Source organism: Nannospalax galili, unplaced genomic scaffold, assembly GCF_000622305.1.
Source record: "Nannospalax galili isolate Female #2095 unplaced genomic scaffold, S.galili_v1.0 scaffold54, whole genome shotgun sequence".
NCBI lineage: Eukaryota > Metazoa > Chordata > Mammalia > Rodentia > Spalacidae > Nannospalax > Nannospalax galili.
In genome coordinates this window covers 12,451,305-12,466,353 of record NW_008341028.1, presented here as the reverse complement: position 1 = coordinate 12,466,353, position 15,049 = coordinate 12,451,305, and the positions used below count along the sequence as shown (strand labels likewise).

Sequence of the window (15,049 nt, the reverse complement as noted above, 5' to 3'; positions counted from 1 at the left end):
TCCTGTGCCAGAGCAGCAAGTACTTTTAACCACTAAGCCATTTCTCTAGCCTCTAAATTATTTTTCATATCTGGTACTCGGCAACCATTTTTCCCCGTCTTCCCTTAAATCTGCCCTAAACTCTCTGTGTAGCTAAGGCTGTCCTCAGATTCCTCATCCTCCTATTTTTACCTCTTTAGTGCTAGTATTACAGGCATGTACCTTTGCTCTGAGCTCCATAATTATCTTTTTAAATTATTTTTTGTCTTTGAGACAGGGTCTCCTTGTAGCCCCAGCTGTCCTGGAACTCACTATATAGACCAGACTGGCCTGGAACTCACAAAGATCCACCTGCCTCTGCCTCCCAAGTGCTGGGATTAAAGGCGTGTGCCCCCATGCCTGGCTCAATTTAATTTATTTTTATTGTGTGTGTATGTGCCTGTATGCATGTGTCACAGTGCATGTTTGGAGGTCAGAGGACAACTTGTGGACTCTATTTTCTGCATCTACTGTGTGTATCCCAGAGATCAAACTTAGATCATTAGGCTTGGCAGCAGGGGCCTGGTAACCTACCGAATCATCTTATCAGCCGTAACTGCATTTTAAGAAATTTACTTATCTTTGGGCCAGGCGTGGTGGCGCATGCCTTTAATCCCTGTGCTTGGGAGGCAGAGGCAGGCGGATCTCTGTGAGTTCAAGGCCAGCCTGGTCTACATAGTGAGTTCCAGGCAGCTGGGGCTACAGGGAGACCCTGTCTCAAAAAGACAAAAAAAAGAAATTTGCTTATCATTAGTGTGTGAAGGGGTGGTGTGCATGCATGCGTGTGTCATGGCATGTATGTGGAGGTCAGAGGACAGCATTTTAGAGTCAATATTCTTTCACCAAGTTGTCATTTCTGGGGTTTGAATTCGGGTTGGCAGGCTTGTAAGGCTAGTGCTTTACCTATGGAGCCATCTTATTGCCCTCAACAACCATTTTAAGAAAACATTTTCATTTTGTTTATGTGAGTGTATGTGTGGCTGTGCGCTGAGGCCAAAAGTGGGCATCGGATTCCTGGGAATTGAAGTTATAAGTGGTTATAAACCAGTGTGGGTACTGGAAGCTGAGCTCGTGTCCTAGAAGAGTAGCAGGTATATTCAACTACTGAGCTGAGCCATCTCTCCAGCTCCTCAATAACTACTTTTACTGATTCATATGACATGGTTTGGGATCTTTTTTTTTATTATATATGAATGACTGTTTGCTTGTATGTATGTATATGCACCACATATGTGCCTGGTTATCACAGAGGCCAGAAGAGGGTGTTAGATTTCCTGGAACTGGAGTTACAGGTGGTTGATTAGTCACTGTGGGGGTGCTGGGAATCAAACCCAAGTCTTCTGCTCTTTACTACTGAGCCTGTCTCTCCAGCCCCATGACATGGTTTTGTTTGAAAATTTTTCTTTTTAAAATTTTATGTGTGGGCTGGAGAGATGGCTCAGTGGTTAAAAGCACTGACTGCTCTTGCAGAGGACCTGGGTTTGATCCCCAGCACCACATGGCGGCTACGAACTGTTCTTAAGTCCAGTTCATGGGGAATCTGATGCCGTCTTCTGACCTCTGTGGCATTGCGACATGGGTGCCCTCACATACATGCAGGCAATACACTCATACACATAAAATTAAAAAAATTAATGTGTATGAGTGTATTGCCTGCATGTAGGTAGGTGTACCTGTATCGTGCAGTGCCCTCAGAGGTCAGAAGAGGCATTTGTATCCCCTGCAAGTGGAATTAAAGATGGCTGTTAGCCTCCATGTGGGTGCTGGGAATCGAACTTAGGTCCTCTGCAAGAGTGGCTAGTGCTCTTAACTGCTGAGCCATCTTTTAGCCCCGTGACATGATTTTTGAGGACACTTTTTTGAGCTGTTTAATGCTTTGACATTCTTTTTGCTTTGGCTGATCAACATTTTTTAAAAAATATACCTACTACCCGCCAGGCGTGGTGGCACATGCCTTTAATCCCAGCACTCGTTAGGCAGAGGCAGGCAGATCTCTGTGATTTCAAGGCCAGCCTGGTCTACATAGTGAGTTCCAGGACAGCTGGGGCTACAGGGAGACCTGTCTCAAAACAAACAAACAAACAAACAAACAAAAAACCCCCAAACAACAAAAACCCTACTGTAACACAAAGTGGTTTATAATATATAAATCTAGGATCTGTTTCTCAGCTGCATATCACCTCTTCTGAGTTGTGTGTGTGTGTGCCTGTGTGTGTCTGTCTGTCTCTGTGTCTATGTCACCAGGATTTAATTCAGTGTCTTAGGCACTTGTTAAATATTTATTGAATAAATTAGCATCTTCTTGTAGACTTGAGCTCCTAAATACTTTGAATCTCCAGAACACTTCATAACTACTAAAAGTAAAACTTGGTATCAGCATTTTTTTTTTTTTTAATTTTCTTTTTGAGACCAGGTCTCCTAGCTGGCCTACTTGCTATGTACACCAGGCTGGCCCTGAATTTACAGAGATCTGCCTGCCTCTGCCTTCCAAGGGCTGGTATTAAAGGTGTGGGCCACCAAGCCCAGCTGGTATCAGCATGTTTTATAAATACTACTGTTAGCTCTCTGCCTTGTTCCTTTTAGATCCTTGTGTTGGTGATTGTAAAGGGAAGAAGAAAAGTAATACTAGAATTTGGTACATATGTTTGCTTTGCATTCCTGTAGAAAGATGAGGGTTTTAATGAGTCTGACTATGTTGTAAGTATTTTATCAGGTCTAATTTGCATTTATACAGGCACATACTTAAATTTATGAATGTCGATGTTGGTTTTATTTTATTTATTTTAAAAAATATTATTTTTATTTTATTTGTATGAGTGTATTGCCTTCATGTATGTGAGTTCACCTGTGTCATGCAATGCTGCAGAGGTCAGAAGAGGGCTTCGGATTCCCCTGGAATTGGAGTTAAGGATGGTTCGTAGCTGCCATGTGGGTGTTGGGAATCAAACCCAGGTCCTCTGTAAGAGCAGCCAGTCCTCTTAACTGCTGAGCCGTCTCTCCAGCCCTGGTTTTATTTTTTTAAAACTAGGTAATTTTAATATTTCTCTCCACCCCCTATTTTAAGCAGGATTGCTTCACCGTGGAGGGAGAAGATTTGAGGCATGATTTTGAACGCTTACAACTGGCCATGGAAATGGTTGGATTTCTTCCGAAGACACGAAGACAGTGAGTTTAAAATTTTTTATTTACTTGTATTTTTATACCTCCAGTAGAGAATATGTCATGTTGTGTTTTTGAGACATTTCTCTCCCTTGTTTTTTTTCCTAGATTTTTAAAAATGTTTTGACAGTTTTATATGTATATATATTGTATCTTGATTATATCTACCCCAGCTTCCTCCTCCCACTCCCAATAGATCCTTCTAACACTTGCCCCTCTCACCTTTATTATCTTCTCATTTTTTTTTAAATTCACTGAGTACATTTTACGCTGCATACATGAACATAGGCAACCTACCAATAGCCACATGCCTGAAAATGACTCTCCCCACCCAGCAGCCATCAGTTGTAATAGCTTCTCAGCTAGGCGTGGAAACTTATTAATCCCTCCCATATCCATGTTGGAATTATTGACTGACTTGATCTTGTGCAGGGTAACCATGGATACTCTGAGATGATGAGTGCAATGGCCATGTTATGCCCAGAAGACAGCATTTCATACCAGTTTTCCCCACCCTCCAGCTCTTACATTCTTTGGATTTGTCTTCTATATTCCCTGAGCCTTGTTCAGTGGTTAAGAGCACTTGCTGTTCTTGAAGAGGATACAAGTTTGGTTCCTAGGTTCCTAACAGTCACCTGTAACTCCAGCTACAGGAGATCAGTCACCCTCTTCTGGCCTCCTTGAACACTGCACGCATGAGCACAAAGTCACAGACAGATATGCATGTATTTAAAAAAAAAAAGAAAGAAAAAGGGAGTTGGCAAACAACTGTTGAAAACACTGGCTGTTCTTCCAGAGGACCAAGGTTCAGTTCCTGGCATACACGTGGCTAACTACAGTCAAAAACTCTGGTTATATGGGATGTGACACCCTTTTCTGACCTCAGGCACTGCACATATGTGCTGCATTCACATACATGCATGCAGAATACTCATACACATAAAGTTAAAATAAATCAAAATTAAAAAAAAAAGTATCCTAAAAATTGTATCTGTATGCCTTACTAGTTATTTCCTTAGGATAAATCTGATCTATTTATAAAAATGTGTCTAGGTATTTTCTTAAAATTTTATATAATTAAATTTTTCATAATTTGCACTGATGAAATTTTAGTTAGTATTTTGAAATAAAATGAGCTTTGGGAATTTACATGTCCAAGCTTTAATCTGTGCTTTTATTTTCATAGGATTTTCTCTCTCCTGTCAGCAATATTACATTTGGGTAACATCTGCTATAAAAAGAAGACGTACCGAGATGACTCTATTGATATCTGTAATCCTGAAGTACTGCCTATTGTTTCAGAATTATTAGAAGTGAGTCATTAAATTCTCAGTTGTCATACATCCTTATACATGTTAAGTAGGTTTTAAAATTTTGTTAAGAATGACTTTATTAGTTTTCATTTTATGTGTATGAGTGTTTTCGTGTGTGTATTTGCAAAAGCCTGTGGAGACCAGAAGAGTGGATCAGATCTACTGGAACTGGAATTACAGTTTTTCACTGCCTTTTGGGTGCTGGGAATGGAACCTAGGTCCTCTACGAGAGTAGCTAGTTCTCTTAACCACTGAGTCAGTTCTCTAATCTCAGTATGTTTTAAATATGTTTAAATAGTGTTTCCAAAAGTTGGAATTTTTCCTGGACATCTGCCTTCTTTACTCTTGAATATGTCAGGATCTTTTAGGAGATTTGTGATTTCTTCATTGCCTCCACTCACCTCACACATGCACAGTTCCCCATTTTGTTGAATAGAATGAATATTTTCACTCTACACTGTATAATGTTCTGGGCCTATGCTAATTTTGCCCTTAATATATTGGAGATTTCTTTTCCTAGTAAGGTTGTGGTTATTTTATTTGGAGATGGCATGTCTTAGTGAGCAGAGAGAAGAAGTATAACTTTGCAATTTTATTTTCTCAATGGCTTGAGGAGAACTTAAAGACCATCTGTTATGCCTTGTACATGAAGACCTATTTTACCATATTCTTTCTTTCTGGAGTGGTGATTTGTCATGTCTTTACAGAAAACTCTTCATCTTACCAGATTTACCCTGTCAGCTGGGGTATTGTTTCTTTTAGACTGTCTCACCTGACAGATTAATGAAATATATGTGTATTTTTTAACCTGTGTGTATATACAGATCTATAAAGAGATTTATGTTTAATTACTTGTATCTATATAAAACTGATAATTTTATACTAATGTTTAAAAATCCTTTTTTCTTTTTTGGTCTTTTTGAGACAGGGTCTCCCTGTATCCCTTGCTGGCCTGGAACTTGCTATGTAGACTAGGCTGGCCTTGAACTCACTGAGGATCCCCCTGCCTCAGCCTCCCAAGTGCTGGAATTAAATGCGTGTGTCACTATGCCTGGCTTAAAAATCCATTTTCACATGGGTCATTTTAGTTTTTTCCCTACATACTGCACTCTATAAGAAACCTTTTTCTCACTCTCAGCTACCCATGTCCAGTCTATGTATATAGTGGTATTTGAATTGGAACCTTTATATCTGTAGAAAATGATTTTAAATTAGAGTATAATTCTTATGTTGCCTTTAGTTGTACAGATTCCATTTATTTTCAAAGTTGTTTAGCTTTCCTCTTCCCTCCTTCATTGTAATTGTTTCATATATTTGTATACAGTTAGAGTCTCATCATGGTCTGTTCTTCCTGGAATTCTCACCTATTGTAAATAATTAAAAAAATGTTTGTGCATTACGTGACTGGGCTGCCTGGCCACTGTGCAGGCGCAGTGGCTTCTCCGGGCCTAGTCCAAAAAAAACTTTTTTTGTATGTGTGTGCATTAAGGTTCAGTCTTGTGCTGCATGGGTTTTCATAAGTGTATGAAGTCATGTATCTACAATTATAGCACTATACAGAACAGCTTCACTGATCTCAAACTCAATTCTTTAGATTTGTCATTTTCACATGTAATATAATTATACAGTTGATAGTGTTTTTAGAGTCAAGTATTTTACTTGGCAACATGCATTTAAGATGCATCCTTGTCTTTTGTGGCCACATAGAACATTTTATTTGACCTCAGGGTAATATTTCCATTGTTTGCTTATCCATTGATGTAGTAAAGAACATCTTGGCTTGTTTCCAATTTGGAGCAATTAGGAATAGCTTGCTGTGCTTTTAAAAACATTTCAAATGTTTGGTTCATATGCCACTTCAAGGAGTTTAATCTCATTAACTAGTCTAAAATAATTCATTATGCATATAAACATTTCCTTCCCCTTGGCATAATTTAGGTTAGATTTCAGAGAAAAAGTTAATTATTTACTAGTTTATATCCATTAGAATGCTTCAGTGCCAACTGAGAGTAGTAGATGGCTCTTTTTCATTTACCTAACTGCAGAGTGTTTATTTTTCCCCTATATATGACTAAACATTGCTTATTAACTTTAATGGAATGACATCCTGGCAGAAGAGACAGGAAAAAGGATTGCCTTTAATTATAACTAGACTCACTCATTGTAATAAATTTCTACCAAGAGATAGACGCTGATATCTGAAGGTTGTAATTTTGAAGGTCAGAGACAAAATGGTATTTCAGTTAGCCTTTTTGTTAATATTTTAGCCAACCATTTAGTATTATTATGTTAGGATATTGCGCCTGTTGGTCCTGTTTTTAATCTAGACATGATTACCAAGGCTTCTGGTCCTAGTTTAGTATTTCTTCCCTTGTCAGACATAGTAAGAATAGTTGGAGACAGATTAAAAGAGAAATTCAGGGCTTGGGAGATAGCTCGTTGCTAAAGTGCCTGCTGTGTAAGTATGAGGATCTGAGTCTGTATCCACAGCACCGATGTAAAAGCTGGGCATGGTGATGTGCATCTATAACTCTAGCATGGAAGGGTTTCATGGGTTGGGATGGATGGATCTACGCAGGGAAGCAGGAAAGGGAAATCTGAGCTAGATGGCTATCCAATATAGCCAATCAGTGAGCTTTGCTTCTATGAGAGACCCTGTCTCAGAAAATTAAATGGAGAGTAAAAGAAGAAAATACCCAACTTTGACTTCTGGCATCTACAACACCTGTACAGATGTGTCTGTGCACATATTACTTATATAAACACAAAACTTAAAACATAATAATCCAGTTGAGTGTGGTGGTCCATGTCTAGAATCTCAACACTTGGAAGGCTGAGGGAAGAGGTCCACCAGGATTTTGAGGCCTGGACTCAAATCTGGGTTACAAAGTGTAAGATTCTGTCACAAATAAATAAACACATTCCACCTCAATACTAAAATATTGAAGTCTAGTGTATGCCCTTTCTTACTGGAGTTAACTACTGTTATGAATTTGGTGGGTTTTTTTTTATTTTTTTATTCTTGGTTGGGTGGTTTGTTTTGCATTGGTCTCATAGACCAGGCTGTCCTTGAACTCATTAGCTGAGGATGACCTTGCACTCCTGATCCTTCCTACCTCTGCCTCCCAAGTGCTAGAATTACAAGCATGTGCTACCGTAATTGGTGTCCATTCTTTTAAAACATTTTCTGTGTAGGTAAATATTTCCATAGAGAATATAATTTTGGAGACAGTGAGATGGCTCAGTGGGTTAAGTTGCTTATTGCCAAGCCTGACAACCTGAGTTTGACCCCCAGAATCCACACAGTAGAAGGAACCCATTCCCGCAAGTTGTCATCTGACCTCCACACATACCCCCCCACCCCTAATAAACTAAAATGTAATTTTAAAAAGAATGTAATTCTGTGTTACTTGTTTGTGGTATTTTATATAAATGATATGTGTGTGTGTGTGTGTGTGTGTGTGTGTGTGTGTATATGTAATTCCAAAATAAGACTTCTTTTCCATATTGTTTGGAGTTTCTTGTTTTGCTTTTATTTATTATATTTATTTTATGTGTATGAATGTTATGCACTCCATATATGTAAGTGCACCTGTATTTTGCAGTGCCCTCAGAGGTCAGAAGAGGGCGTCAGATCCTCTGGAATTGGAGTTAACAGATGGTTGTTAGCCACCATGTTGGTGCTGGGAATTGAACCAGGGTCCTCTGCAAGAACAACCAGTGCTCTTAACCACTGAGCCATCTCTCCAGCCCGTTTTTGAGCGTTTTAATGATGATTTATATATTCTAGGTTCTTCTAAGTATTATATATGATTTTTTATATAAATAAGATGTAGTTGATCTTTTTTCTGTTAGTGTGGATTGAAGTTCTTTATAATTTTCTTTGTATGACTATTATAATTATTTTTGTGTATATCTCATTATTAACGTGCTTGACAGTTCTGTAGTTTTTATAATTTCTACATATATTCATCTTTACTCATAATTGAAAAATAGCTTTCCATAGTAATTTACCAGTTTATACATTTTCCTCAAATGTATGAAAGTGATCTTTGCTTCATGTCATTGCTAGCTTATATTTATTCATTCCTTTCAAAAGATTTCTTGAGGGGCTAGAGAGATGGCTCAGCAGTTAAGAGCACTCACTGGCTGTTCTTGCAGAAGACACAGGTTCGAATCCCAGCACCCACAAGACAGCTAACAATCGTCCATAACTCCAGTTCCAGGCAATCCGACACCCTCTTCTGTTCTCTGTGGGCATTGCACGACACGGGTGCATGTGTATTGCAGGCAGTATATGCATACACATATAAAAAATATTTAAAATGATTTCTTGAATCTACAGTATAGGTAATTTGTTTTTAGGTATTTTTGTGATTGTTGTATAGGTTGAGTCCAGGGCCTTAAAATGCTAAGATGTATGTTCTCACTGAGCTAAACCCCCACCAGTTTTAATAGGTATAGAAATGTATTTCATAATATATTTCTTTGTGTTTTTTAAAAAGAACTTTTTCCCCAGCTGTCTTAGCTTTGTTATTTTAGTAAAATTTAGTGTGATTTTTATTTTTCAAAGTTATTTAAAATATTTCTAAACAGCTAAAGTTTTATATTAAGCTTTGTTGTTCATTATAAGTTTTACTGTATTTTTGTAAAGGTAACATACCTCAAGTTAGTTCCTGTTTTTGAATTTTGTTTGGGAATTGAGCAGTGGATACTTTGAAAGGAGGTATATATTTTTAATGGTTTTAAATTTGGCACCTATTTTTCCATTCAGTATAGTTTAAAGTTATCCTTCTAACACTTACTGAAAATAAATTGTCAACAAAGTTATAAATTCGTAAATTGACATTTTATTGTCATACATTGCTGATGGTATGGTAACATTTCTCAGTTTTATTTTATAATTCAACCTTTCCTTACAATCTTAATATTTTTTGCTTGACATTTAAAAAAAATTAATTTTTATTTTATATGTATGCGTGTATTGCCTATATGTAGGTAAGTGCGCCCGTGTTGTGCAAAGCCCACGGAGGTCAGAAGAGGCTGTCAGATCCCCTGAGACTGGAGCTACTGACAGTTGTTAGCTGCCATGTGGGTGCTGGGATTCAAACTCAGGTCTTCTGCAAGAACAACCAGTGTTCTTAACTGCTGAACCATCTCTCCAGCCCCTGCTTGACATATTTTAATATAATGCTGCTTATATAAAGTTTTACAAGTATTATATTTTATTATGTATGCATGCCTTATAAAGCTACCTTGTTTTTCCATTTTATGCCCATCAGTGGTATAGCATTCAAAAGTCTGATAATACTAAATGTAGTTAACTTTCAAAAAACAAGAGTTCTCAGGGCTGCTGCTCAAAGAACAAATTGGTAAAAATTATTTATAGGAGTTTTGCAGTATCTTAGGAAGCTGCATTATGTACATTATAAACTGTTTTTTTCCAGTTTTGGATTTGTTCATCAGAGAAAATCTTGACATTATGTGCAAGAGTATTAATTGCAGCTTGTTTTCTAATTGTGGAAAATTATAGTATAAATATGATACACACACACACACACACACACACACACACACGCGCACACACGCACACACACACTCCTGTAAGTAGGAGAATAGATTGTATACTGTGATACATTTATATTCTGGAATGCTAAATAGTAGTTACATTGAATAAACTTAAGCTAAATTATGCGTAGTCAGATCTGAAAAATAGGTGTGCAATAAGATACCAAAAAAGGTTAAGTACATTTGATAAAAGTGTTCACAAATAAATTCAAATACATTGAGTACATATAAAAATGAAAAATAAAGAATCTGGGGTTTTTTTGTGGGTTTTTATTTTTTTGGTGGTGTTTTTTAAATTTGTTTTATTTTTTGTTTTGAGACAGTCTCACTATCCAGCTCTATCTGACCTCACTATGTAAACCAGGCTTACCTCGGTGTGAGATCTGCCTCACTCTGCTGAGATTAATGATATGTGCTACCGTGCCCAGCTTTATTACAATTAAAACCTTTTTTTTTTGCATGCCTTTGTGCATGTGTTTGTGTGTGTGTGTGCTTGTGTTTGCGTGCGTGTGTATGATACTGTGGCTAGAACCTGTGTCATTGCACATACTAGGCAAACTCTGTACTATAGGGCTAAACCTCCAGCCCTGGAAGCATACTTAAAAAAAGATTTATTTGGGGGGCTGGAGAGATGGCTCAGTGGTTAAGAGCACTGACTGCTCTTGCAGAGGACCTGGGTTCAATTCCCAGCTTACAACTATCTTTAACTCCGATGCCTTCTTCTGACCTCCATGGGCATTGTGTGTCATGGGTGCACTTACACACATGAAGGCAATACATTCATACGCATAAAATAACAAAAATTTTAAAAAAGTTTAATTTGTCTTATTGACTTTTTCTTTTTGGAGGAAGAATTATGGTTAGTGGTATGCTTAAGTTCCACCTTGTATATTTGTGACTTATATTAAAGTTTTTTTCTCTATTTGGCTTTTCAGTATAATAAGTCAGTCTTTTGTCACAAATCTTATATGTGAATTTACTTTCCTGTTTTGTAGGTTAAAGAAGAGATGTTGTTTGAAGCATTAGTTACAAGGAAGACAGTGACAGTGGGAGAAAAGCTTATTTTACCATATAAGCTGGCAGAGGTATGATTTTCTTTGGCATCAGAGCATTTTGGCTATTTTAGAATATAAGGTTTGTGAGTTTTTCCCTCTCTAATTAAAAAAGTTGTCATTATTTTAAAATCTGTATAAAAATGAAGGGATCACACAGTTTTGTTGACAGTGGTAATGTTATCTCTATAATGTGCATCATCAATATAATAAAACATAGATTCTTAACATTTATTTTGATTCCAGCCATTTTGTAGTCTTTCTTTTTCTAATTTATTCCTTTATTTTTTAATTATTTGAGAATTTCATACATGAGCATACTGTATTTGCATGATTTCCACCCCTCTCTGTAACTCTCATCACCCCTCCATCCACTCTGGAATATATGAACTCTTTCTGTAATTATTGTTTGTACATATATACATACATACAATTTACTGTGTCCAGTCAGTGTTTTCTGTATGTGTATGTGTTTAGGGCTGATCACTAAGGGATGAAAATAACAATAAAGAAAAATTGTTAATTAAAAAATTTTTGTTTTTGAGACTGTTGTCTCCCTGTAACCCCAGTTTGCCTGGAACTCACTATATAGATCAAGCTGGCCTTGATCTCACAAAGATCTACCTGCCTCTGCCTCCTTAGCGCTGGGATTAAACGTGTGGGTCACCTCTTGGTTTAATTAAAATATTTTATTGGAAAACTGTGAATTTTCATTTTAATTGGAAGGATCAGATCAATGTGTGTGTGTGTGTGTGTGTGTCTTTAAATAAAATTAAACTGATTTTAAGCAATAGGCTTACATTTTTCTTTAAGGATCTTAATCTTTTTTGTTTATTCCCTGTCATGAACCTAAGGCCTTGTACATGTTAGATAAGTAACTGAGCTAGATTCCCATACTATCTTCATTCAGTTTCATTTTAATACCATAGGTCAAATAGATGGTAGATTATAATGATAAATGAAAGCATTATTCCACATATAGGATTAATCCTTCTCGAATACTGAGTTATCTACTACTCCTCATACTTTCCTTGTTCGCCCCTCCCCTGTCCCTTTAAAAAAAATATTGACAACTCTTTGTTTTGAGACAGGGTTTCCCTGTAGCTCTAGCTGGCTTGGAACCCATAAAGTAGTTAGAAGAGTGAAGTCCTTCATATTTTGATACAGCGTTTCTAAATCACATTATGGTGCTGCTTAAAAAGAGATAACCTGACTCTCATCTTTCATAAGGCCAGGCAGGAGTGGGTCAGAGCTGTCTGGCACCTGTTCCTTCAGATGTCCCTTGGGACTGTGCTCTCCAGCAAGGCCTTTTTTTATTGAAACAGTATGTCCAGCATGAAATGGGGAAGTCAAAGTCAGAACCCACCTTTATCTTGTCAGAGAATTTTGCCCTTTGATCCCTAAGCCTGGGATCTGGATCTGCATCTCTCTCTCTCTCTCTCTCTCTCTCTCTCTCTCTCTCTCTCAAAACAATGACAACAGCAACAAATAGATTTTTCTCATTGTTTGCAATGAGAAAAGCATGGGCCTTGATATGTAACCCTTGGTTATGCACATTCATATCTGTCTTTACACTATGTTGGGTGGAGAGCAAGTAGGGTTGAGGGGTAAGAGGAACACATGGCTCACTGAACTTAGTTACATTATAAACAGTAACTTTTTGGTGCAAGGTTAGGTAAAAATTTTTGGGATAGATATGTCTGTGTTGTAAAAGTTATTCCTACATTTGGAGTTTATATTTAGGGAATGTTATAGTTGACTTTTAATCAATGTGACAAAACATGTAAGAAAATAACTTCAAGGCAGAAGGATTTACTTTTGACTTACAGTTTTGCAAGTTTTATAGTCCATTGTAGGCCAATGTCTGGACTTGTTTCGAGGCAGTTTATCATTGTAGATGAACATGGAGGGACAGAGCTGTTCATGGCAGCTAGGAAGCAGAGTGAGCCACAAGAAGGGGCCAGGGAAAATAGAAACACCACGTCATACTTCCAGTGACAGTTCTTCCACACTGGCTCCATCTTGGACACTTCCACCGTTTTCCATTAATCTGTCAGAGTTTGAATCCATCAATGGAGTTAATCATTGATTAAGTTAGAGCCCTCAATCTAATCATCACTGGAAATGCCCTTACAGATACACCCAGAGGTATTCATTTCTGATCTCTTAGCCAATCTCTCATTTCTCAGTTCAATCAAGTTATCAGTCAAAATCAGCCATCAGTGGGAGGGAAATATACAATACATGTACAATAGGGAATAGGAATTTTTTTTTTTTCGGTCTTTTTGAGACAGGGTCTCCCTGTAGCCCCAGCTGTCCTGGAACTCACTATGTGGACCAGGCTGGCCTTGAACTCACAGAGATCTGCCTGCCTCTGCTTCCCAAGTGCTGGGATTAAAGGCGTGCACCACCACGCCCAGCTGTTTTTCCTTTTTTTAACATGTCACCATCTTTCCTCTCACTACCACTGCCTTGGAACTCATCTCTCTCTCCTCACTCTTGCCTTCTGTGCCTAAAATGGCCCTCAAAATTCCTATTCCCTACAACCGGGCGTGGTGGTGCATCCTAAAATGGCCCTCAAAATTCCTATTCCCTACAACCGGGAAAAACAAATGTTATTTGGTACAATCAATAGGATTTAATAATGACTTGAGTAATGAGAGGCAGGAAATAAATGGAGATGTCAATAATAAGCACTGTATTTCTTGCTGGCTTACCTGTAAAATGTTGAGCTCTTTCAGTGAGTTAGGAGATAATGGGTGGGCTCTTGGGGAAGGGGAATATAGTGTATTTAGGTTTTGTTTTAGTTACTTTCTATTGCTGTGATAAAACACTCAGACCAAAACCAAACTGGGGAGGAAAGAGTTTATTTCATCTTACAGTTTACAGTCCACCATGAAAGGAAGCAAGGCAGGAACTCAGGGCAGTAACCTGTAGGTAGGAACCGAAGCAGAGACCCTGGAGGAATGCTGCTTACCTGCTTACTACCCTGTCTTGTACTCACCCTGCTTTTTCATACAACCTGGGATCACTTGCCCAGGAGTGCTACTGCTCATGTTGGACTGAATCCTCCCACATCACTCAGTAATCAAGAAAATACCTCATAGATGTGCCCAGGCCAATCTGATAGGGTAAATTCCTCAATTGCAGTTCCTTCTTCCCAGGTGTGTCAAATGAACAGTTGACACTATCCAATACAGGTTTATTGAGATTATCTTATGATAAGCTAGACTGTATTACAGAGAAAAGGACCAGCAAGTATACAACTAGATGGAAGCTATAGGATAAATAAATATTAATTTGATCTATGTGGATTCTTTATGATTGACTTTTCTAAAATTTTTATTTATACTTTGATGTTTATGAGTCTATTGCCTGCATGTATGTAAGTGCACCCATGTCGTGCACTGCCCACAGAGGTCAGAAGAAGGCATCGGGTCCCCTGGTACTGGAGTTAGAGATAGTTGTTAGCTGCCATGTAGGTGCTGGGAATCAAACTGTGTCCTTTCCATGAGCAGCCAGTGCTCTTAACCATTGAACCATCTATCCAGCCCCAACTGATTTTTCTTTTTAAATAGAAATGCTGCTGCTTATAAACAGATTTTGGGTTATGTTTTTTATCTGAGATTGTTTTTAATTAAAGAATTTAGTTACATTTACTGTGGTACTATACCTATATTCACTTACTTCATTTCAAAATATTTTACATTGCTTAATTTAATCAGATTCTCTTAATTCTCTTTTTCTCCTTGAGGAAACAAAATATTATTGTAGTTTACAGTATATTCATTCTATTATTGTTTTTTTAATGATGCTTTAATGTAACTTGGTAAAATAAAGAATTCTAGGTTCCTGTTTACTTTTTAGGACTAAATAATTTCTATTTTCAAATTTCTAATGTTGATTATAGTTTGATAATAATCTTTTTCCTGTGGGTAG

The 15,049-nt window shown here is 37.6% G+C and overlaps 1 protein-coding gene across 6 annotated transcripts in view; it reads left to right on the top strand.

Moving 5' to 3' along the window:
* Myo9a (myosin IXA) overlaps positions 1 to 15,049 on the top strand; it is a 269,269-nt gene that overhangs the window by 86,023 nt on the left and 168,197 nt on the right. For all 6 annotated transcript variants that reach the window (XM_029565051.1, XM_029565050.1, XM_029565049.1 and 3 more), the window contains exons 7-9: positions 3,086 to 3,183; positions 4,364 to 4,490; positions 11,054 to 11,143. In XM_029565051.1, the coding sequence (XP_029420911.1) occupies positions 3,086 to 3,183; positions 4,364 to 4,490; positions 11,054 to 11,143 (315 nt within the window). The remainder of the gene's footprint in view (positions 1 to 3,085; positions 3,184 to 4,363; positions 4,491 to 11,053; positions 11,144 to 15,049) is intronic.